The 23,114-nt window shown below is 47.5% G+C and overlaps 3 protein-coding genes across 4 annotated transcripts; 2 read left to right on the forward strand and 1 right to left on the reverse strand.

Moving 5' to 3' along the window:
• Nucleotides 1-4,569: 4,569 nt before the first annotated feature.
• LOC127305148 (large ribosomal subunit protein eL39) lies at nt 4,570-5,196 on the forward strand. The gene is made up of 3 exons (XM_051335527.2): nt 4,570-4,678; nt 4,772-4,875; nt 4,971-5,196. The coding sequence occupies exons 1-3, from the start codon at nt 4,676-4,678 to the stop codon at nt 5,017-5,019; spliced, it is 156 nt and encodes a 51-aa protein (XP_051191487.1). The 5' UTR covers nt 4,570-4,675; the 3' UTR covers nt 5,020-5,196.
• A 5,844-nt stretch (nt 5,197-11,040) lies between these two features.
• LOC127305149 (H/ACA ribonucleoprotein complex subunit 3-like protein) lies at nt 11,041-13,333 on the forward strand. Of its 2 annotated transcripts, none has more exons than XM_051335529.2 (4): nt 11,041-11,163; nt 11,764-11,835; nt 11,924-11,966; nt 13,036-13,333. In XM_051335529.2, the coding sequence occupies exons 2-4, from the start codon at nt 11,782-11,784 to the stop codon at nt 13,131-13,133; spliced, it is 195 nt and encodes a 64-aa protein (XP_051191489.1). In that variant the 5' UTR covers nt 11,041-11,163; nt 11,764-11,781; the 3' UTR covers nt 13,134-13,333. The 2 variants fall into 2 exon arrangements, with proteins under 2 accessions (XP_051191489.1, XP_051191488.1); XM_051335528.2 differs by having other exon boundaries at nt 11,047-11,163; nt 11,769-11,835.
• A 515-nt stretch (nt 13,334-13,848) lies between these two features.
• On the reverse strand, nt 13,849-17,502 carry LOC127305150 (ATPase 8, plasma membrane-type). The gene is made up of 3 exons (XM_051335530.2): nt 15,018-17,502; nt 14,558-14,911; nt 13,849-14,476 (listed from the first exon to the last, which is right to left on the reverse strand). Exons 1-3 carry the CDS (start codon nt 17,232-17,234, stop codon nt 14,195-14,197), a joined length of 2,853 nt encoding a protein of 950 aa, XP_051191490.1. The 5' UTR covers nt 17,235-17,502; the 3' UTR covers nt 13,849-14,194.
• Between the last annotated feature and the right edge of the window lie 5,612 nt (nt 17,503-23,114).

Here is a 23,114-nt window from a genome sequence, read left to right on the forward strand (position 1 = left end):
TGGATATATGGAGATTGGTCAGAGAATCTCCAAATTAATGTATGTTTCCTGATTTAGATTATTTTACAAGATCCTAACATAGTCATTTACCCTTTTGTTACCTAGAATTGTTTTTATTTCTTGCAGACACTATGCTTGTGTTCTTCTGGGTTTCTGGCAAGGTGAATGAGTTACATTGTTGTAGTTATCTCCTATTTAGGTCCTTCTAAGCTCTCATTTCCCCCCTCCCCAGCTCTCAAGCGGCTACAGTTCTTGGTCTTTCCCCACCCTTGGTTGGGCCGATCCAAGGCCACTCCGCCGGAATAGCCGGCCGGAGTTGGTTGAGGTGACGCGTCGGAGTAGATTAGGGTTAGTCCAGGTTTCCTCCTTGTCTAGTTTTACCCTTGTGGATCTTGGCGTTATGCCAGTAGTTAGTGGAGGTTGTGGTCGGGGTCTCCGCCGCCGGATCCTGACTAGCCTAGGGTGCTGCTCGCACTTCCTCTGCTCCGGTGGTTGGAGGGATGTGCTGCGGGGAGCGATGGCGTCTCCCTCAATAATATGGTGGCTACATGCTCTTCTTCCTCCCTCGATGGCAGAGAAGATGGAGCTCTCCAATCCGGCCGTGGTGGCATGGGGGAGAGCCAAATCGATGCTGCAAGGTCTGCTCCTTCTTCTCTCCTGGCCGATCGCGGTGGCGAGGAGGAGCAGAAGTGGGGCGTGCTGATTTTGGATCTGGGTGGGGAATCCTGTCCTCTCTGTCGGTGTGGCTGGCGGTCGGTTTTTGTTCATCTGCAACCTCCTCTGCCTTGCCGTGGTGGTGAGAAGAGAAGGTGTGGAGGGGTACTGATGATCCATGCCCATCGATGCTCACCTACGGGGTGCTATGGAGTTGCACGATCTGAGCTCCTTAGAGCGGGTCACGAGGCGTTCCACTGCGACGCCTCAATCTTTGGCCGGCATGGCGGCCCATCTTCAACCTCCAAGATGGAGGTCCTCCTCTGCTTTGTTCGCTGGAGCTCAACGCATCTTCTCCAACAAGTGGTTTGTCCCCGGAGGAGGAGAAAAGTGGCTGGTGGATGCAAAGCTTCGCCGGAAGTGTGCTGCTGGGCATATCGGCCCCGCATCTCGACGGATTCGTTTGGAGATCGCTGGCGGTTGGTGGCGGAGGCGCCCAGGGACCCGATTGCGTTTTTCTCTTTTGTTCCAGGGTGCTTTTTGTTATTTTAGAGGGCCTTTCTTCAAATTCCTGGTTTCTTTGTGCAAGTGATGTAAAAGGGTCTCTTTGTAATTTGTACCCGCCACGTGTAGATTGAATGAAATCTCTGGGGCCTTCTAGGTCCTGTTCCTGTTCAAAAAAAAATAGGTCCTTCTATTTCCATAGGAAATCTGAATACTTACCATTTACAAAATACAAGGATGATTACGAGGTGACCAGACACCAGAGGAATCAACCGTAACCAGTGGTATATTTTCCAGTGTTTTTATTCGGAAAAAATGTTTAATGTAAATTTTTGTATGCTCAGAAGTAATCAGAGGAAAATTTGGATTAGAAGGTTCAGTTACAATCATTATAGTTTTTTACTTTCTCTCAATAGCAAAATCTTGACATGCCATCGTGTTACTGCACACTTGATATACCTAGCAGGGTATGCTCCGACTCTATTTCACAATTTGTTGTCGTAGTTCTTTGAGTGCTTATCTGAATTGGGTCAAAGTCTATGCAGCAAATAGGCATCCCTTTTTAACATAAAGATATTTTAAATTCTAATGTCTGGTAGTATAATCGTCACTGTTCAGATGCTATTCAGACATTCTGTGTGAGACAGAAGATGGATGAGGGGGCGGCATGGGACAGATCGACGATGGCCGAACTGAAAGCGGCGGTAGCGGAGGTGATCCCCGGTGTTGTTCGGGTGAAGAGGTGGCCATCGAGTCCCACAACGCACACCCAGCCTTAAACCGTAATCTCTCTTCCCTCTTTCCATTTGACTATTGCAGTATAAATTAGAAAACTTAGATTCCTGACTTGTTACTTGATCAATGATTCAGGTTGCTTGTAGATTTCCTGTTTAGTCATGCTCGAAACTCATGTATGCTTTGCTTTGTTACTGGTCGCTCATGAATTTCATAACCACTTATGTGTTCTGTACTTACTTTCTTCAGCCATAAAAGTTAAATCAGTTATGTATTAACTAGCTAAGTGCCCGCGCGTTGCTGCGATTCTCTCATTTTTTTTCTTTTCCTCTTTAAGTTTCGCTTTCAACTACACTTATAAAAAGTTTTATGTAATAAAATATTAATCTGGCATATATATGGGTGTTAAAGAGAAGGGTGTTTTTGTTTTCTCTTTCACTCCTCATTGGCTTTGTCTATGCCTCTATGACTACTATGTTAAGTAACTTCACATGTCTCAGACTTTTGGTCTAGATTATGGCACTATGCTTCGACGCGGCACTATCCTTGGTCTTTATGAAGAAGAAAAAATTCTTTTCTACTGACGTAAACAGAAAAAATTCATTATTGCCCCCATACGTTGATTTGCACTGGCATTACATATTCAGGTTATAGTGGTAGTTCATTTCTTGTGTTGTTGGTGCATGTCCTAACTCTACGGTGCATGTCCTAACACTACTGATTCCTTAATCTTGTAATAGCGTGATTATGCGGAATGAGAACGAGGAGTTGCAAAAGCACTTGTGATAAACAAGATATCTAATTTTTTATTGGTCTGGAATTGTGGGGTGCATTTATTGTATTTAGTTGTAGTTCATTCTGCGATAATGCGCAATAGTTATTTGCAAAAGGTGATGCTTAGGTACTTTTAATTTTTTGAAACTATATCCGACAATTTCATATTTGCAAAATAACAATTGAATATGTCCATGCGTCGTTTGTTACTGATCTGTCATGGGCTACGAGAACAATTACGAGAATTATGCTTAGGATATTCTTGAAAATGTTCACTGGGATATTCACTTGCATCATGTGTACTTGAGACCGCGTAGCAACGCACGGGCATTTAACTAGTCATTGTAAATACTTGTTGCTATACTCAGTGTTGTCCTTCCTTCGATGTTTTGATTATATTACCTCTTTGTTATATGAGTTCACAATGAGCATGTTACATCCATGCAAGAGTGGCAAGGAATCGTCCGAAATAGAGATGAATCTTTCACCATATGTGATATAGATTGAGATAAGAAGCTTTAAAAAGAAATATTCTAGTAAAGTTACCAGAAAATACATGAGATTTAGAAAAAATAATATGAAAAGACGTACAATCATTCATGAAAACCATGTTCCTAATACAATGACAATGTGGTTTCCCCAAATTGTTAGGATAAAAACCTCACCAAGACTATGGCAACCACAAACCACCCCATGAGTTCCAAGTCAGTATATCTGCAAGACAACACCCTGAACAACACGTTGCGATGACGAAAAATGTGGCTGAAGTTTGAAAACAAAATAAATTATAGTCGGTAACTTTTTGTAGATTTTTTTTTAGACAAACCAACTAAGCTTTAATCATTAATAACAATTTTTTTGTAGATGAAAATAAGAGAGTGGGCATTCGCCAAAAAGAAAAGAAGAGAGTGGAGATTTTTTTTAGCGGAGAGTGATCGAGTGGAGGTTTAAGAAGCCTACAGAAGTCCATGGCAAATTATTGGGGAGCAGCTATACACCGACCTGGTCGGTCGGTGCAATGCACCGCACACCCCCGCAACTCGGGGCGGTTCAGTGGGCCGCGGCCCATCCCAACAGGTAAGCTTTTTTTCCTTTTTCTTTCCTTTTTGCTGTTTTATCTTTTCTGTTTATATTTCCGTTTTTAAAATCTAACAACTTTTTTGGAAACACAAAACTATTTTTTGAGATAGAATATTCAGTAAAATTTGAACATTTTTAAAACTGAACAAATTTTAGAATTTGAACAGTTTTAAATTTGAACAATTTTAAAATTTGAACATTTTTTAAAGTTGAACATTTTTTGAAATTGAACATTTTTAACTGAACAATTTCAAAGTTTGAAAAATTTTAAAATTTGAACAGTTTCAAAGTTTGAACATTTATCAAAAATTTAATTTTGAACGGTTTTAAAATTTGAACGGTTTTCAGATTTGAACGATTTTCAAATTTGAACATTTTTTAATTTAAACATTTTCTCAACTTAAACAATTTTTTTAAAAAATAAAATTTTCGAATCTGAAAAAATATAACAAAAACCGAAAATAGAAAAAAGAAAAGAAAACAGAAAAAGAAACCAAAAAAAAGAAAAGCAAAAACGAACTGCACAGCCTAAACAGACCTAAATGGGCCCGGCCCATACCCGACCAGGGGGTGTGCGGTGGCCGGTAGCCACCGACCTGGTCGGTGTATAGGTTTTGCCAAATTATTGAAGTTAACGAGCCCTATGAAACAACAACGGGCCTAACATTGTTGTTGAACTGCTCTTTCGTAAAGCCCATACTACATTATTGCTATTCAGAAGCTGAGCAAGCCCAACTGGATAACCATTTGGATCACCACAATTCCGACTGAGAAGGCCCAGCCCAACGAGCCCATCCATTATTGCTGAATGTCGTCCACTATATAATCCCCACAACCCACCTGTTCGGCACTTCACGGACCTAGGGTTTCGCTGCCGCCGCCGCCGCCACAGCCGCCGCTGCGCCGCGTCTTCGCCTCCGCCGCAACCATGGTACCTGATCTTCTTCCTCTTCTTCCATGGAGTTCGACCTATGCATGTAGGGCTTCGACGTCTCGCTGACTCCGTTTTCTCGCCTCCTCGCAGCCGTCCCACAAGACCTTCCGCATCAAGCAGAAGCTGGCGAAGAAGCAGCGCCAGAACCGCCCCATCCCCTACTGGATCCGCATGAGGACCGACAACACCATCAGGTAATGGCCGCCTTCCCCAACCCGTCTTCCTTGTGCGAGGCGTGTCGGTGTGCTGAACGTGTCCTGATGTCGCTTCCGTGCTTCCTTTCCATCAGGTACAACGCGAAGCGCAGGCACTGGCGCCGCACCAAGCTCGGCTTCTAAGCATCGGAGATCCCGGCCGGCTGCTCCGTGGGGAAGCCATGGTGCCAGCGTTATCTGCATTTCGTTTTATGTTTCAGCGTTTATGCAAGTTAGGAAGTGATTCCAGGATGTTTTAATTAAGGTTTTGGTGATGTACTGAGGATACCATGATGTGCTAAGTAAAGAACCCTTCCTATATGTCTGTCATGTCAATTGTCTCTGATGTTCATTTTATGTTCAATCGACCTTATTCTGCATTGGTTATATTATCCCCATTTGTATGTTTGTTTCACATCGTATTTTGCCCCACTATGGGTTTCTCTATTAGAATGACATCCATCTTAAACAACTTGTTATGTATGTTATGCTTTGCATATCCTGTTTGTGTCGATCTAGGTTATATCTTGCTGTGGCACAGTTGTAGTCCTCAAATTAGCTCAGAAATTGTGTTCATACCAGGATGTTTGAACTAAGGTTTTGGTGATGATAAAGAAAATTGTTAGTAGTATTCTAGTGTTCTTAGCTTACCATGATGTTTGAACTACGGTTTTGGTTTCTATTCAGTTGCTCAATTATACTTCACTGATTGTATTAATTACATGTGTATTTTTGTTGCATCAGTACATAATATGTTGGCCCTGCTGTTTGTTTTCACTATGATTCATTAGCCATCTTTTAGACCAAAAGGTGCACTTTTAGTTAACAGCTTATTTCGGAAGATATGTTGTGCAGGTCATGACTGCTTAGAAGTAAATTTTGTCAATAAGTTTTGTCTTGAACTTAATGCTTGCTTGTGAAAGCTGTAGATATGTTGTTGTAGATCTTCGACAAGAAACTTCCGTGATTTTTATGATTCATATGTTAGATTCTGCTTAAGTTAGCTCAGATGATTTTATCTCCTGTTCTGTATAATAATTTGACACGATGATTTTGCTGCATATCTCCTGTTCTGTATAATAATTTGACACGATGATTTTGCTGCATTTGTGTGTTGGATGATAATTAGTTATTTTAGCAGTACCATGTTGCTCAGGACTTTGTTTACTTGGCTTCCAAAAACAACTGTTCAGTTGTGTGTTACATGCTGTAGATTCATGTCTGGAATGCTCATACTCTAGTGTAGGTGTGAGTTGTTTATAGTTTGACAATGGACTTCCGAGTTTATCAACTTAACATAAGCCCCGCACAAAATATGTTACATTTTCTCATGGTTCAAAAAAGTGTTCCTGAGCGTACGCTTAAGCGTGGATTATAGCTAAGCGGAGCCCTTCCGCTCAGCTTTCGGCCTGAGTGAGAGGAAAATCGAGGAGCTGTGGAGGCGGGCTCTCACGCGTTGTCGAGGCAGAAGCAAGAGGGTTAGGGTTAGGAATTCCGTACACATCCCAATTCTACTCCCGCGTTGAGGCAGAAGCAAGAGGCGACAACACTGGAGCTCCTGCGTGCTAGTGGTCAAGCTACCACTCTTTCGTGCTGCCCTCTAGATCTTCCTCAAGGCCGCGTGGACAGGGCTCCCTTCCTCCAGCAACTCGTTCCCCTCGTCCCCTTTTAGTCCAGATCGAGGGGATCAAAATGAGAGAGGCAAGCGTGCGTGAGTGGCGGCTATGACCTAGGAGGCTGGAAAGCACGAGGGGATCGATTTATTTGCAGTGTGTGAGGTTATTGGGCCTTTTGGAGGGGTCATGTGTTTGGCTACGACCTGAGACGCAAGAGGCATCATGTTGGACCAGAAATAACACAGAACTAAGTGAGGTTTTTCAATATTTTCTCTTTTAGATTTACATATGCTTTTTTTGCCATGCACGCTTAAGCGGCGCTTAAGCTCGCTTAAGCAGTAGTTTCTCTAGGCAGAGCCTTACCGCTCACTTAGCGCTTAGCGCTTTTTTGAACCTTGCATTTTCTTTTTCTGCAGCATGCCTAGCTGATTTTATTTAACGAGGGGAGTATAATTTGCTCATGGTGGGACATTTCTTGTTTGGAACTTAACTCGAATATGGTCTTTACTCTCTTGTAAAATGCAAGAGAAGTGCGTGCTATGTATTCTTCTGTCCTGTATCTTGTTGATTTATGCTGCAACTTCATCATCCCCAGTTGTATAACTGAACTGAAGTTTGTGGTACTTCGGAACAATCGCAGTCAGCTGCGCTCGAATTAAGACTTCGGTTTTTGAATGGCATGGATCAGCTGGTTGAGTTTGTTAGTTGGTAGTGGCGGATGCAGTGTGGTGACGCTCCAGCAGTGCCGCCTTCCTTGCACAGAAAATAGTCTAAATAATGAAAATGGGTAATGCAAAAATTACTTCCATGAGCTGAAAATTACTGTGCAACATTTAGACCAAATATTCAAGTGTGAAGACACAGTGACTTCGGGAAGATTCCTTGTTCATTCCAACAGACCTGCAAACAAGAGTGACACTTCATTGGAGATTCATACAAATTTTTGGAGAAAAACATGTAGTTTAGATCAATGGCATAGTGTTATAACATAGCTAATAGTTGCATGCGCAAAACAGGTTTGCATGTTCTATCACAAATTATGATTGATCAACAAATAAGTAAGTATCCATGTTTGTTTAATTGAATCTGAAAAGAACATCGAACTCAACTTGCTTTGGGCAGCCCGCTTGAGCAAAGAAAGCTTGAGCAAAGAAGAAACTTCGTTGATATTACGTACATTAACGACTGTGAGCTCAGACACTTGTGTATTAGTGCATCAACGACTGTGAGCTCAGACACTTGTGTATTACTATTGGCATCATGTTTGATACTCTCTACTAAAAACGCTAGATATAATCGTATCTAGATAAAGTCAAACAATTATTTTTAGATGGAGGGAGTATTATACTTTGAAGCAGCACCATCTTGAAAAGATGTGCGATTTGTCGCTAACAAATTACCGCGTGTATGCAATGTCGGTTTTTCAAACCCAAAAAGGGTTCGCAAGCGCATGACAGATGCAATAGCACAATTCTGGTGGGGTGATGATGAAAACGATAAAAAAATGCATTGGTTAGCCTGGTGAAAAATGTGCTACCCAAAACAAGATTGAGGGTTGGGCTTCCGTGATTTTCACTCCTTCAATCTGGCAATGTTGAGTAAGCAGGTCTGGCGCCTCATATGCGTGCTTGATTCTCTTTGTGCGAAGGTGCTCCGGGCTAAATATTACCCCCACGGGGATATCCTAAAGGCGGGACCAAAGGCAGCCTCCTCATTCACATGGCAAAGCATTGTCGCTGGTTTAACTACCTTTAAAAGAGGATATATATGGAGGATCGGTACAGGCGAGAAAGTTGACATTTTTCGTGATCCGTGGATCCCCTCGAGCGCTGACAGAAGATTTATTACACCAAGAGGATAGACCGGCCTTAGGAAGGTGGATGAATTAAGCGATCCTAACACTGGGACGTGGAACGAGGGTCTGCTCAGGACTTACTTTTACTCTATTGATGTTAACCGTATTCTCCAAATAATCATAATCGGAATGGTCAGTTCTTGGTCCGATCGGCGTATCACCTCGAATGGAAGCACTGCTTTGCACCGCGGCCAAGCAATATGGCTACTCTTGGAACATCCATTCATAACCCAGTTTGGAAGACATTATGGCGGCTCAAAATACCAAGTAAAATCAAGATTTTTGCATGGCGTGCGTTACATGGGCTGATGCCTCTGAAATCGATCCTAGCCAATAGACATGTTGGTACTACTGGGCAGTGTCCAATATGCTCTCAGGCTCCGGAGGACATTCTACACCTCCTGTTCCAATGTCAACCTGCATCGGCGCTGTGGGAATTATTGGGTCTCGACCGTGTCATTGACGAAGCAATGCTAGCTGATCGGGCTGCAGTTCTTGAACACATCCTGATGATACAGGACAATTCGCTCCAGGGTTTTACATTTGGACTAAAGGAAACCATCGTCATCGCATGTTGGTATCTATGGTGGATTCCTCGCCGAAGAACTCATAACGAGAACATTCCGCCTATGGCCCAAGCTCATGAAGGTAAGAGGGTTCAGGCGATAAGATGGAGTAAACCGGACAGGCACCAAATCAAACTGAATGTCGATGGTTCTTTTTTTTCTATGAGTCTATGAATGGGGCAGCTGGAGCTATACTAAGAGATTATAAGGGTAAGTTTATTGCGGCGACTTCTATTTTTCTCCAGAACACTTGATCGGCTAGGGCAGCGAAGGCAAGAGCAATGAAAGAGGGATTAACCCTGTCTGTTCAACTGGGATGCTCGAATATAATAGCAGAGTCGGATTCGATAAATATTATTGAGGCATGTACGGGGGAGAGGAGTTGGTTTGATGAATCATCGGGGGTTTTTGCTGATTGTGTGGACATGGTGACGCTCATTGGCTCTGTCACATTCCTACACTGCCCTAGAGAAGCTAATACAGTTGCTCATGAGTTGGCTAGATTTGGTATAGATAGTAAATCTCAATGTAATTGGGTCGATGAACCCCCTAGCTTCCTCTTACCGTCCTCCCTTAATGATGTAACAACTCTGTGATTTGGGCCAGTAAGTACCATACGCACTCTTTTCCTCACCAGGGTACCTAAGGGGACTGGGAGGTTTTTAATGAGGCGGCTTGCTGGCGAGTTATAATATATTCATGTTTCAAAAAAAAATACCGCGTGTAGTCTCATTATAGATTTCCAACATGGAAGCCTACAAGTAAGAAGCTAGCATGGATGAGAAACATAGAAAAATTTATGCATGACCTTGATGATGTGCTTAAAATTGATGTTCCAATGGCATCATGCTTGATACTCTCTTGGTTTGGAAGCTTAAAAGGGTGGACTTCCTACCTCTTGAAAACAAAATGGCCGGCAAGCTTGTTACTTGGGATGGAAAAAAATATCAATGCGGCCGGCTGTGGAAACCTTGTCAAATCGGTCCTAACAGTCATATTCCACCTTACGAGGAGAACGATGATGCTATCATTTGGAACCTTACGCACAATGGGGAATACTTCACGATCTCGGACTGCAATGCACAATTCTTAGGGCCACTCACATGGGCATGAACATGGTTGTTTGGAAGGCTTGGACCCCCCAAAGGTCAAGTTCTTCGCTTGTTTGGCCATTCATAATAGGATATGGACGGCGAATCGTCTTGAGAAGAGAGGATGGAATAATTACGAGAATTTCCGGCTTTTCCTGCTTTGGAAACAAACTCAAGAGAGGACGGCTCACCTTTTCTCCCATTGGAGCTTCTTCAAGCGGCTTTGGGATTTGGTGAAGCGGCTCCTATATGTCGCATGCGGCGTGGATGATAGGCACCACACGCACGCACCCGCGTCGTGGGTTGGCCCACCACCACCTCCTTGTTCTTCTTCTTCCGTCCTCCTCCCCTTTTCTTGATCGACTGAGAGAAGACATGACGACAGAGACAACACCACTGTCGCTGAATCCCCTCCTCAATGACTCCTCTTCCCGGCCGATTCCCCCATCACCTTTGCTGGCCGCAATCGTCTGTGACCGCCACTCGCGCCCGACGCCGCTACCGCGTCGCCTTGGCGCCAACAACCTACCCAAATCACCACCCGGCCGGTCCTCCGCTGCCCTTACCATCCCTCTAAGCCCCCCCGCATCGGCTTCTTCTCCGGCACCGGTGAGACAAACCCTAACCCAAAGTCACCGACGCCTCTACAGCCCGCTCCCCCAACCCTAAGTTACAACTGCCACCTTGCTCTAATATCGCTGGCTCCTTCTTCTCCGAAGCTCCCTCCGGTCACGACGGCTTCGCCGTCGCCTTGCTCGTCGCCCTAAGTTCATCGGCCACGAGAAAGACGTGGAGACCAATCGCCACAGATCCCTCCGCCCACCGCGACACGCACACCACGCGGTGCAGAGGATACATGCCGCAACGGGCGGTGTATGAGTTTTCCCTCCCGCTGGGTGTGGGCGGAGGAAAATGATGTAGCACCAAGGAGGGCAAATCGCGGGCTGGAGGAAAAAAAAGGAGAAAAGAAAACGGGCCGCACTCGGCCTTGAATTAGCCGGCTTTTGAAGGCCCGCCGACACGTGAAGGTGCCTGATGGGAGCTCTTAAACGAGGCCCCGTTCTAAAGTCTCCCTTCGAACCCTAGCCGCCAGATACGATACCTGCGCCTTGGTTCTGCCCTCCCTCCGTCGGCTCGTCGCCAACCTCTCCCCCGTCTTGGTAAACTCCTTCTCTTCTCTCTTCCATCCTGCATCCATGCAATTCAATCCAATGATTGCAGCTCTTGAGCAAACGGGTTCTTCCCCTTTGCTGCCCCGCTCGAAATTGCAGCCCGCTCCTCTGTTGTTTAGTGCGGGTGGGGAGTAATTCATTAGGTTCGGCCCTGATTTAGCTAGAGCTCCCTGCGCTGCTTGATAAATTGGCTCTCTCTGCTGCTTGTTAGTTGTTGATGATGCTCTAGTTGCAAAGGGACCAAGAAATCAACACAGAAAGCGCCTCTCGTAAATTTCACAAAACAATCTCTGTTATCCATCCTTTAAAAATATCAACTCGCCAATTTAATTTTCATAGAGAAAGAAAAGCAACTCATTAGGCTGATCAAACAATGGTTTTTTAACGGGTCTGATCCTATTGTGCTCATCAATCTAATTTTCATTGAGAAAATCAACTCACCAAGGTCTGATCCTATTGGACTCATCAATCTTGTTTCGGTTTTAACGGCAGGTCTGATCCTATTGTACTGTCAGTTCAACGGGACGAGCAGTACCGCTTGCATCCATACTTGATTACATACCGCTAACTCCGCTTTGAATTTTTCAGCGCAGACTCCGATCCAAGATGTATCTCCAGTACTGGATCAACGAGGAAGGCAAAAAGGTTTACACCACCAAGGTAGTACAAGCTCACCTCGTGCTTGATTGATTAGTCTATGATTTGGGGTGCAGGCCTATTCTGATGCTTTTCTTCTTGTATACTGCAGAAGGAGTCTCCTCACGGTGTGCCGACGCAGTCTGCCCACCCAGGTATGCTCACCTCCTTTCACTGGCTCAATTGTCTTGTCCATTGGACCTTTGTACGGGTAAACTACTACCAGCCTTTGTTTGAGTTTGGACATGGTTTATTAGTAAGTGTAAATGATGGTAAACATGACCGGTAAGCGCTGTCTTCTCTGTGTCCTCTCCTGTTTGACGCAGCACCAAGCTGCTTGTTCTCAAACTCTAGACAAGTAGACATGTAGGCATGTTTTATAAATCAGTTTTGGAGAAAATGTACTAGTTGTATTGTAGTTGTAGGTCTTGTCCTTCTGCTAGAAGAAAGGATTTGCTCATGAAGTGGCATTTTTGTACTCTTTAATTGATAAGTTATTTGATGGATACTTAGTAGCGTTGCCAAATTCATGTTGCGAAATATCAAATTTTCAGCTTGGTTGATCTGCTTTCTTAGTTAAGATTTGGGTGTTGGAATTTGGTTTTGCTGCTAAAAAAGCATTTGCTAGGCTAGGCATCAAAGTTCTGACAGTTGTTCTGTTATTTAGCTATGTTCATGGACATATATCTTTTCGAGAAGATCTGTTGCTCAATGTTTGTGCAATATTTTTTTTTTGGGTTTCGAATCCTTCACTGTGTCAAAACTCACCATTCTGGAAATTGCCCATCGCACTTAAGGACTGAGTTACTGTTCTAGATATTTCTAGAATACCTCAATTCATTATATTTCTTTGGGTTTGGTGAAACCGTGTGAGAACAGTATATACTCAAAAGGATCTTCTTAGATATAGCAAATCAGAATCCTGTCCTGAAGTTCGATTGATGGTGATGTCAACACTGTTTCTCGTATTAGAGGTTGATCCTCTTATAAGTGCCTATTCGGCTCATGTATTGTTATATAGGCTCTAGATTATTAGATATAATAGTGATATTTTATTTTCTTGAATAGAACATCTGTGTTGTATTGTTGTCATGTCAACATTAAGTCAACTCTGAAGGCTCATAGTAATTGCAGTTGTGTTATGTAATTGATTTTAATTTGTTCGAGCATCTGAGTGTTTTGACATGAAAGAAGGAACTTACAAGTTACATATTTGTGATGCAGCTCGCTTCTCCCCAGATGACAAGTATGCACGCCAGCGTTACCTGTTGAAGAAGAGGTTTGGACTGCTGCCAACCCAACAGCCAGCACCGAAGTACTGAAGCAATCTTTGGATGGATCCTGAGATACGTTTACTTCACTGAATGCTGGTTGGAAGTGTAGATTAGGTGACGAGCAATGTGAAGAGAAAATCAGTAGTGCTACTTTCTTATGAAGTTATGATACTTGTTATCACGGTAATTCTGAATGTAATGCAATGCTATTGATTGATCAGAGTGTGCTCTTTTGTGGATGTGACCAATCAATTGCATGTGTTGCTTTGTGCTTGATATTCTCGAGTTTCTCTATCAAGGACGAGCCTTCTCTTTTGAAGTGCCAACGATTAATCTATTTTTTTAGTTGACCATCTAGCTCTGTTAGTGCTGTTGACTCTGTTGAATGATCTGAGCCTTAACCTTTCTCTATTAGAACGAGCCTTAGCCTTCTGTTCTTAGGCATGATGGATTCATCTGTTTTTTTTTGTCTAGTTATTACAAAATTCCATGTCCGCTAATAATGTGGACTAAATAATGATAGTCTTGACCTTGAGCTCTATTAGGATGGACTGGACCTTCTGTACTGAATCATCAGTTTTTTGGTTGGCAGTTACTGTAAACTGTGTTGAATGATGTCATTCTCTGATTTGAATGATTCTTAATTAGAGTATATGTACTAGTAAGGATGTCACTTCATTTTGTGTGAAGCTGATGCTATTGATGTGCCTGGAACATAGAACTGCAGTCTGCAACCGTAATCATAGAAGTGAAAATGTGGGACTTCTCTGAATTCTGTTTATTGAGTTCAAATCTACAAGATACAAAAAGAAGAACAAAAAAACTGTGGCAATTAAGGAAGAGCTTACATATTACAAGCAAAATAACAACTGTCCTGGCCAAGCAACTATACATAATACTCAAGAGGGCACTGTTCTTCCTCACTGAAAAATTACAAATATAGCCAACAACAACAGTCTAGATCAAAATAACAACCCTTAAAATCAACCTACCCCGCTCCAGCCGCCGACCGCTGTTGATCGCCGAGGCAGCAGAGGGGGGCTAAAATAAAGTGTAGAGATATCGCTATGTCGGTGTGCATCGACGACGACAACGGCGGTGGTCGACGATCATACCGTGTAGCTCTGGTTTATTGTCTCGATGTCGAGCCCCTTGAGCTTGACGACGGACTCGACGTGGCCCTTGAGCGTGTGCAGCTCCCTGAGCCTGGCCACCTCGGCCCTCTTGGCGGCCTGCTCGGCGAGCTCGGAGAGCTCGCGGTAGCCGCCGTTGTCGTCGAACATACCCGTGTTTGTGCTGGGCTGGTTGAGCCCGTGCAGCGTCCTCTGCGCCGTCGCCCACTGCGCCTCCCTCTCCACCTTGCCGTAGTCGTTCTTGTTCGTGAAGGCCGTCTGCCATGATTTGATGAAGCAGCTAATTTCAGGCAAGGGGTTTCAATGGAGTTGGCTGCAAGGTAATGGAACAATGCTTGCCTTGTTGTTGATGTTGTTCCACGCCCTGCCGCTGAGCGCGTAGCGGATGATGAACTTGAGGATGTCGAGCGGGATGTAGGTGACGATGGTGAATGCCCAGATGGAGAGGCCCCATCCCCAGCCGATCCCCTCCATCTTGCAGAACTCCCAGTTGGCGTACACGGCGATGCACGTGGCGACGAGCTGCGCCAAGAAGAAGGCGATCACCAGCAGCGCGCCCGGCCGCTCCACGAAGGACCAGCTCCGCGACCGCGTCACGAAGATGAGCGCCTGGCTGATGATGCTCACCTGCAGGTACAGCGCCGCCATCATCTCCTTCTCGTTCTCCTTGATCGACCGAACCCCGAACGTCTCCTGCAACCACAAGAATTCTTCAGTTAGTTTTGTTGCATTGATCATGGTGGATGTCACCGTCGTTGGAGAAGGAGAGGAAGAAGGAGAAGGACACAGCGTAACATACGGAGAAGAAGTCGGTGTCGTGGGCGAGGTAGAAGAAGAGGACGGTGACGAGGGCCATGTAGGTGCCGAGGACGACGCCGGTGGCGAAGATCTCCTTGAGCTTCCACGAGTCGGGGGTGGGCGACGGCTTGACGCGGTCCTTGGAGATGGTCATGATGGTGCCATCGTTGAGGATGGCGATGATGAGCACCATGAAGGGCGCGAAGTCGAACTTCCAGAGCAGCGCCACCAGCATGAAGCCGAGCACGATACGGATGGTGATGGACACGGCGTAGATGGTGTAGTTCTTCATCCGCTGGAAGATGGCCCTGCTGGTGAGCACGGCGCTCACGATCACGCTCAGCCCGGGCTCCGTCAGCACGATGTCCGACGCCGAACGGGCGGCGTCCGTGGCGTCGTCCACGGCGATACCGATGTCGGCCTTCTTCAGCGCGGGGGCGTCGTTCACACCGTCACCCGTCATGCCGCAGATGTGTTTCCGGTCCTGCAGCCGCTTCACGATCTCGTACTTGTGCTCTGGGAACACCCCGGCGAACCCGTCAGCCTTCTCGATCAGCTCGTCAATGGGGAGCCCACTCATCTCCGTGCTCTTGTCGCCCAGCAGGGTGGTGGACGGGTACATGTTGGTGCCCATGCCAAGCCGCCGCGCCGTCTCCTTTCCGATGGCAAGCTGGTCACCGGTGATCATCTTCACGTTCACTCCCAGGTGCAGCGCCCGACGGATGGTCTCCGCGCTGTCGTGCCTCGGCGGGTCGAACAGCGGCAGGAGGCCGACGAACTGCCACGGCTCGCCGGGGCTGTCCTTGCTCTTGGCCGGCACCGCCTGGTACGACACGCCGAGGGACCTGAGCCCACGGTCGGCGTACTGGTCGATCAGGCTGTGAATCCTCTTCTCGGCCTCCTTTGGCATCCTGCACAGCTCGATGATCTGCTCCGGCGCGCCCTTGCTGATCCGGTGCCACTCGCCCTTGCCGTCGATGTAGGTGATGGCTGTGCGCTTCTCGACGGGGTTGAAGGGGAGGAAGTGCACCTCCTGGATCCCCGCCCTGGCCTCCTTGGGGTCGGCCAGCATGCCGACGATGCACGTGTCGATGGCATCCTGGTTCTCAACACGGGACGCCCTGGCGGCGTAGAGCATCACCGAGTCCTTGTCCAATCCCTTGCCGCACACCTCGATGAGCGACTTGTCGACGGTGAGCTTGTTGAGGGTCAGCGTGCCGGTCTTGTCGCTGCAGAGCACGTCCATACCGGCCATCTCTTCAATGGCGGTCATGCGCTTGGTGATGGCGCCCTGCTGGGACAGGCGGTGGGATCCGATGGCCATGGTGACGGAGAGCACGGTGGGCATGGCGATGGGGATGCCGCCAATGAGGAGGACCAGGAGGTTGTCGATGCCGTCGCGGTAGGCACGGTGCTGGATCGGGTACATGACGACCACCTCCACCAGCATCCCCAGGGCGATGGAGATGATGCAGAAGTTTCCAATAGCCGTGAGCACCTGCTGGAAGTGTCCGACGTTGTTGGTGCTGTCGACGAGGTGCGCCGCCTTGCCAAAGAAGGTGTGCACGCCAGTGGCAATGACAACGGCCTCAATCTCGCCCTGCTTCACGGTGGAGCCCGAGAAGACGCCCTGTCCGGCGTGCTTGTTCACCGCCATGGACTCTCCGGTGAGCGCCGCCTGGTCCACCTTGAGAGGATCACCCTCCAACAGCCTGGCGTCGGCGGGGATGATGTCGCCGAGCTTGATGCTGATGATGTCGCCAGGTACAAGTATCGAGGCGTCCATCTCGGCCCATTTCCCATCACGGAGCACCTTGGTCTTGGGAGCCAGCCCGGCCATGAGCGCCGCCGCGGCGTTCCCGGCGTTGTTCTCCTCGATGAAACTGATGGTGGAGTTGATGAAGAGGAGGGTGACGATGCCGACGAAATCCTGCCAGTCCGGGGGCTTGCCGCCGCCGTTGGCTAGCACGATGGCCATGATGGCGGCGGCCTCCATGACCCACGAGAGCGGGTTCCACATGAATCCCAGGAACTTGAGCAGCTTGCTCTCCGTCTTCTCCTCCAGCTTGTTGGGCCCGAAGATGGCGAGCCGGTTCGCGGCCTCCGTGGCGGAGAGCCCCTGCTTGCTGCATTTCAGGTGGCTGAACACCTCCTGCACCGGGATCGTCTCCAGGTCCACCGTCTCGTTGCGGACGTCCTCCAGCGACATGGAAGCCATGGCGCCTCGAGGATCTCTTCTTCTTGTTCGTTACCAGTGATGGGTGTGTCGCAGAGGTGGCGGCTGATGCTGGATGGACCGGGAACGGCGGCGGGTGGCGCGCGCGCGCGGAGGGCTCCCGGCCGGTGACCTCGATCTTGTGTGAAGATGTGTCTCGCCCGGACGAGAGGGGTGAGGCTTTAGGCCTTCTTCATGGAGAAGTGAGGAGGGAGGTGGCCTAGCTATGGCTTTGGCTTGCCGTGCCCCGCGAGGTCGCTCGGTGCGCTGGTTGAAGACGAGATGGCCATGCGGAGCGCGCCACGATCCTTATACCGTGCCACCGGGCTCGCCGCGCGCGGGTGACTCTCACCGCCTCACGACCGGTCTACTCTGCATGCAACGGCCGCGAGCACCAAGCGCGCGACGCGCGCGGCTCACCACCCCTACTTGCTCTGCTCTGCTCTTTCTGCCTTCCTCTCATTTCATTTTTCTTCCTCTCTTTGCTGCGATATTTCTTGCACACACCACCACCAAACAGGATACACAAACTCACACAAGTATGGTTAAATCATACGGTAGAAAACAGAGACAAATCGGTTGGTAGAGCTAAGGGAAAAAAATCAAAGTTATGCAGCTATTTTTCAATTGTGTTGAAAGAAAAATCCTGCAAAGTGGATAAAACTAGCCCAAAATCGGAACAAATTTACAAAATAAATCCTTCGAACTCCCGTTTCTACCTATGGTGTTGAGTATGCTGAATTACTATTTGAGTATACCGAATTAGTTTAGCTATCTGCTGATCTACCAATTGGGGTCAGTGGTCTTCACCACTCACTGAGTATGTGAAACATGTTCAACCTACTATAATAAGTTCAAGAACGGGCTTATTCGAGTTGTTCGTCTCATATCCCAGTGTTGTTCCTTCCTAAAGCTTCTTCGTTTATTTAGGAAGGCATGCCATCGCACCAGGGGGTGTAAGCTAAACACTTAATCTCTAGACCACTCTCGGCGAAAGAATTTCACTGATCTAACCCTTTTGAGTAGCGTTTGTCGCAAAAGAACTAAGGCTGGTGCCAACGCGGGCTGGAGGCGGGGCGGTACCGCCCGCGTCGGGGCGAGAGGGAGGCGAGAGGCGGGCGAGACGCTAGCGGCGGGCGGTGGATCCACCGCCCGGCGGTAGGGGGCGGTACCGCCCGCCTATAGCCCGCGTTGGAGGCGAGAGCGGGGCGAGAGGGAGGCGATAGCGGTGCTAGTGGGGGAGGTAGGGAGGCGGTTGGGAGGCGGTAGGGATGAGAGAGAAGTGAGAGCTGGCACTATAGCCCGTGCACTGACACCGTGGGGTGAGAGTGGGGTGAGAGTAGGGTGAGAGTGGGGTGAGAGTGAAGGTAAAAGCTGACATGGCGGGTGAGAGTGGGGTGATGCATTGGCACCAGCCTAATAGTGTAGCGCCTATTCCAATGGCACTACACACTTTGCCAGCGTGGCATGTGGCATGCGGGTTCCAGGAGCTGTTTAGCGTGGCACGTTACACTAAGTGCGCATAAGGGAAAGGTGCTACACTCTTCTTTGTATACATTGTCTGTCTAGAGTTGAGCGAACACTATCATAGCTGAGGTGGCTAAAGTCTTTGTTGCCTATTGCTAGGTTGGGGGTTTTGTTGGGAAATGTACTAGAGCAAGAGCATCTCCACCGAAAGGAGAACTAATAGGAAATAGCTAATAGCCTATAAAATCACACGCCGCTAGTATATATCTAAAATACATGTGCCATAATGAAATTTGGCAGGCCACCAGTATTTCACTGCCCAAGCATGCTAAAAATTTGTTTCTCCACCGATGTTGTGGTCCATGGTGGCACAATCTACATCCCCCACTCTCACTCTCTCCCTCATTCGAGTCTCCACCCGCGCTCTTCCCCCGTGCCGGTACTCTCGCTCCACACCTCGTGCTCCGATACACCCCATCAGTCGCCTCCATAGTGTCGCCCCACAACTTCGCCGCCGTCCCAACCGCGCCATTGCCTATGTCTGCCCCATGCCGCCACCGTCTGCTCCGCCAGCCGCCTCAGTGAGTACCGCGTCGCCGCTATTTTCTCCCTCGTTTTTCTTGTAAAATGTTAGTTGTGTAAATGTTAGTGTAGTGTGTAGATAATTTGTTAGAAAAACAATGTAGTTGTTAGTGATGTTATTGTAGTGTATATTTAATGTAATTGGTAATATAGTGTAGTTCTTAATTGTGTTAGTGTAGTGTTAGTTTTGCAGGATTTTGTTAGTTGTTAGTTGCTAATGTATATAGTGGTGTAGATGATAGTGATGTACATTAAAATTGTGTACATGATGTAGCGTTGTAATTGTTTTGTGTTGTTGTTAGTATCACGTTGAAGTCAAAGTTCCGTGGTGTTCACAAAAAGAACACAAAGAAGCCAACATAGGGGGCTTAGATCACCATCAATAAGGTGGAGCACTACCTTGGCACGTGATTAGTGCTTTTCTGAAGCATATTTACTTAATGTTTTTGCAGTAGTAGTGATAGAATTTTGATAGTTTACCGTGCACGCGCGCGGCTTTTATGTTAGTTTCAGCGGGATCCCCGAATGGAACGATTTGATGGACACAGTCAATGGAGCAGTCATTTTTGATACAAATCAGTCCGCTCGTACCATGTGCCACCCCTTCGCTTCTTAAAATAGTTTCATCTCGTGCAAACAGATGAGATATCTGACATTCGTAGACACTAAGAAATTACGCAGAAATCTCACCTTCAGAAGGGGTCTGGAGGGGGAACTAGCATAAGGGAACCGATCTTCGCTGCTACTTGGATCCTTGGAGGCTTGGGCATCATCTCCATCACCACCCGCTGCATCAACACCATCCCCATCATAAACACCATCAGAAGAAGTATTCATCCCCCCTATGTTATTGATCCATTTTGTTTACATGATGATGTTTCCTACCTCTATTTGTGAGTAGATTTCCTTGTTCTTGGGGATGTGGTGAAATCCTAGTTATGGATTTGAGATGAAATAAAGATGTTTTATTCAATCCTTTACCATTGTGTGTTAATTTTCTCTCTTGATGTTGTATGAAGTTGACCATGTAACATTTGCCTTTAAGGACCAGAGAGGGGATTACCGTTCGACATGTGGTAGAGAGGAGGCGTCAAAGGACACCCTCATGCTAATCCTCTATGATGTGGTCAAGGGGAATAAGACAAGACTCATAGAATGTACATCCATATCCACGGGATCTTGGCGGAACTCTTAATAGTGGTGTAATGAGGTGGCTTGCCCTTTACACTTTGATGTGGTTATGAGAGGACAATTGATCAGATGGCTGGTCTGCAACCGCCATATGTGGAGCTTCTCACATACACATGTATAAAGAATGGGTAGAACTATCCTAATCATTAATATTTCAAATACTATAGGTGGATTCGAGACTCCCCGAAAACACTTTAGCCCACTTCAGTTTCAGTACCTTTACATCGCGTTGTTCTATTTTTTCTTAGTCACTTTTAGCACTTTTACATTTACTGTTATTTACACTTAATCAATCTTATTTACTCTTGCTTGGAATTAAGGGCATCTTGTTGGGAATATGCCCTAGAGGCAATCATGGATGATGTATTTTCTAATTTATTCATAAAGTAAGGTTGTCCTTGTATGAACTCTTGCATATATCCGTATCAGAGAGTGTATTTGGTGATCAGATGGGTACGTGAGCATGCATCCATTACCGTTGGATATTGTCTAGTACCGTTGGATCCTGCCCATCAACTAACGGAGATTAGACGGCGACTACACGGTTCTGGGGCTTTCTCTACCCGTTTGTCCTTTTTTGATTGGCTCCATGTCACATGCATCTCTCGTCCACTATTCAATAAAAACAAGAATCTTTCATACAGATCAATGTCACATGCATCATTATGGAGCAGCGCATGAACTTTAGCAGCGGGAGTGGCATCGGCGGCGGGAAGCAGACAGCCCTGCGCGCACCCGGCGGCGGGAATCAGACAGCCTGCGCGCACCCGGCGGCGGGGTGGCCCGTGATGGCCGCGACGGTCGGCATGGGAGCGCGAGGAGGTTGGCGAGGAGGCCCCGGAAGCCCTCACTCATGGAGGCGTGCAGGTGGCACGGGACCTTGCGTGCCCAGGCCTGGTCGAAGCTGTTGGAGAAGTACTTGCCCTCAGCGGCCAGGACCAGGGTGTCGGCGCTGGCCCCTGGGGAGGCGCGGAGATGAGGGGAAGGCCCATGCGGTGTTCCCTGGCGCCAGTGATGGTGATGAGGTGCACGCGACCGCGCCGCTACAACTTCAAAGCATTATCGATTCTGACCCTCACACTCAGGTGCGATAGATATCAGACGGACTATATATACAATCAGCTGCACCCTGCTCCTGCAGGTGAAAATACAATCAACTTCATTTGGGTGATTTGTGGCGTCCCTCAATCAAATGGTGTTCTAGTATCTATCTATCTCCACGATTATGTTTTGCCAAGTGCAGTGGGCACCAAACAAGTCAGATATACACAGTCAGCTCCCTCCTGCAGGTGAAAAGTAGCTCACCGTAGAAGCTGACGACCTCGTTGGGCACAAAGAACATGAGGAAGACGATGAGGACCCAGCAAAGATCTTGGCCATCCACCCGCGTGGTGGACCTTGTCGCGCGGGTTCTTCTGGTCCTTAACCACTCGCGGTCCGGCGTCTTGCTGTAGTGGTTAATCCCTGCACGCGCGCGTGATCGGAAGTAAGGAGGCAGCATCAGGGGTCAAATCGGGTGAAATCGAATCATGCCTTGGAATCAGAACGAAGGGGGGTTGAGGGGCGTACGTGGGATGGATCGGAGGAGGGGTGCGACGACCTCGTGGAGCACCCTTGAGGCGAGGAGGGAGAGCGCGAAGAGGCCGCAGTAGGCGATCCGGGCGGAGCGGCGGCCGATGCTGCCGACGGCAGGCCTCCCATCGGCTGGATTTAGAGATGGACGCCGACGGCGAAGAATCCTGGGCGCCAGAGGACCTAAATCCTATGTGAGATGTGGAGGTAAGAGCGGCGGCCGCCATGCGCGTGGGCGCGGTTGGCGATAGAGGACCTAAATCATGTGTGAGATGTGGAGGTTCCAGCCGTTTCTAAGGGGATTTGAAGATGTGTTGTGGGCGTGAGGAGTAGAGTAGCCATACCCGGCGATGGCGACGGCAGAGGTCAGGTGATTGATAGGTTTCGAGGGGGAGGAGAGGAGCTCGACGGGAGGCGGAGCTCCGGTTCGAAGGTGTACGATGGGGGAGCGGCTAGCTAAAGATAAAAGGGTGATAGAGTTGGAGATAAGACGGTACTTCAGGGTTATCATTTCACGGACAACAACACAAACGTCGTTAGACACGTGGCAGCCAGCCACCGCGTGCTCACGTACCCATGTGATCACCGAGCTTCATCCGTATCATCGAATACGTGATTCGGCTGTGGAACTATATAGATGCTTATGTTGTTCATACTAAATTGTCCTTAGTCATCGAGGTTGTGTTGGACACATGACTTAGACTAATGTGCAAGTAGGCTGATGAATCTGTTCCACTTGTCATGGACATGGTGATGCTAATCCGACTTACACGGACTTGGCTAAAGTGTTTAGCGAGTCGGACTAACCCACCGTGAGACACAACGAGCAAAGTCGTCATTTGCATGTATCTATCAATGTAATCCTTAGACTTGAGGTTATTGCATGATCCGAGTTGTGGATTGGCCGACTTAGGTTCTGTCAAACGTTGTTCAGTAATAAGGAAGTTATAAAGGCAGGGTTCAGGTCGACTGAGAAGCAAGCTGCGTGATATGGATAACCAATATAGGATTTTTCCCCTCCACTTGGAGAGATATTCTCTGGGCCCGGCCTCTCGAGTGATATATATGATT

The sequence above is a fragment of the Lolium perenne genome, chromosome 6, assembly GCF_019359855.2.
Source record: "Lolium perenne isolate Kyuss_39 chromosome 6, Kyuss_2.0, whole genome shotgun sequence".
Taxonomy (NCBI): domain Eukaryota; kingdom Viridiplantae; phylum Streptophyta; class Magnoliopsida; order Poales; family Poaceae; genus Lolium; species Lolium perenne.

What these genes read in the sequence shown, in the direction of transcription:
- LOC127305148 (XM_051335527.2), top strand. An exon ending in AGGACCGACAACACCATCAG is followed by an intron (nt 4,876 to 4,970) that starts GTAATGGCCGCC and finishes CCTTTCCATCAG; the next exon opens with GTACAACGCGAAGCGCAGGC.
- LOC127305149 (XM_051335529.2), top strand. Translation starts at nt 11,782, where the DNA reads ATGTATCTCCAGTACTGGATCAACGAGGAAGGCAAAAAGGTTTACACC. An exon ending in AAAAGGTTTACACCACCAAG is followed by an intron (nt 11,836 to 11,923) that starts GTAGTACAAGCT and finishes TGTATACTGCAG; the next exon opens with AAGGAGTCTCCTCACGGTGT. An exon ending in GACGCAGTCTGCCCACCCAG is followed by an intron (nt 11,967 to 13,035) that starts GTATGCTCACCT and finishes TTTGTGATGCAG; the next exon opens with CTCGCTTCTCCCCAGATGAC.
- LOC127305150 (XM_051335530.2), bottom strand. Translation starts at nt 17,234, where the DNA reads ATGGCTTCCATGTCGCTGGAGGACGTCCGCAACGAGACGGTGGACCTG. An exon ending in ACGACACCGACTTCTTCTCC is followed by an intron (nt 14,912 to 15,017) that starts GTATGTTACGCT and finishes TTGTGGTTGCAG; the next exon opens with GAGACGTTCGGGGTTCGGTC. An exon ending in GGAACAACATCAACAACAAG is followed by an intron (nt 14,477 to 14,557) that starts GCAAGCATTGTT and finishes AAATCATGGCAG; the next exon opens with ACGGCCTTCACGAACAAGAA.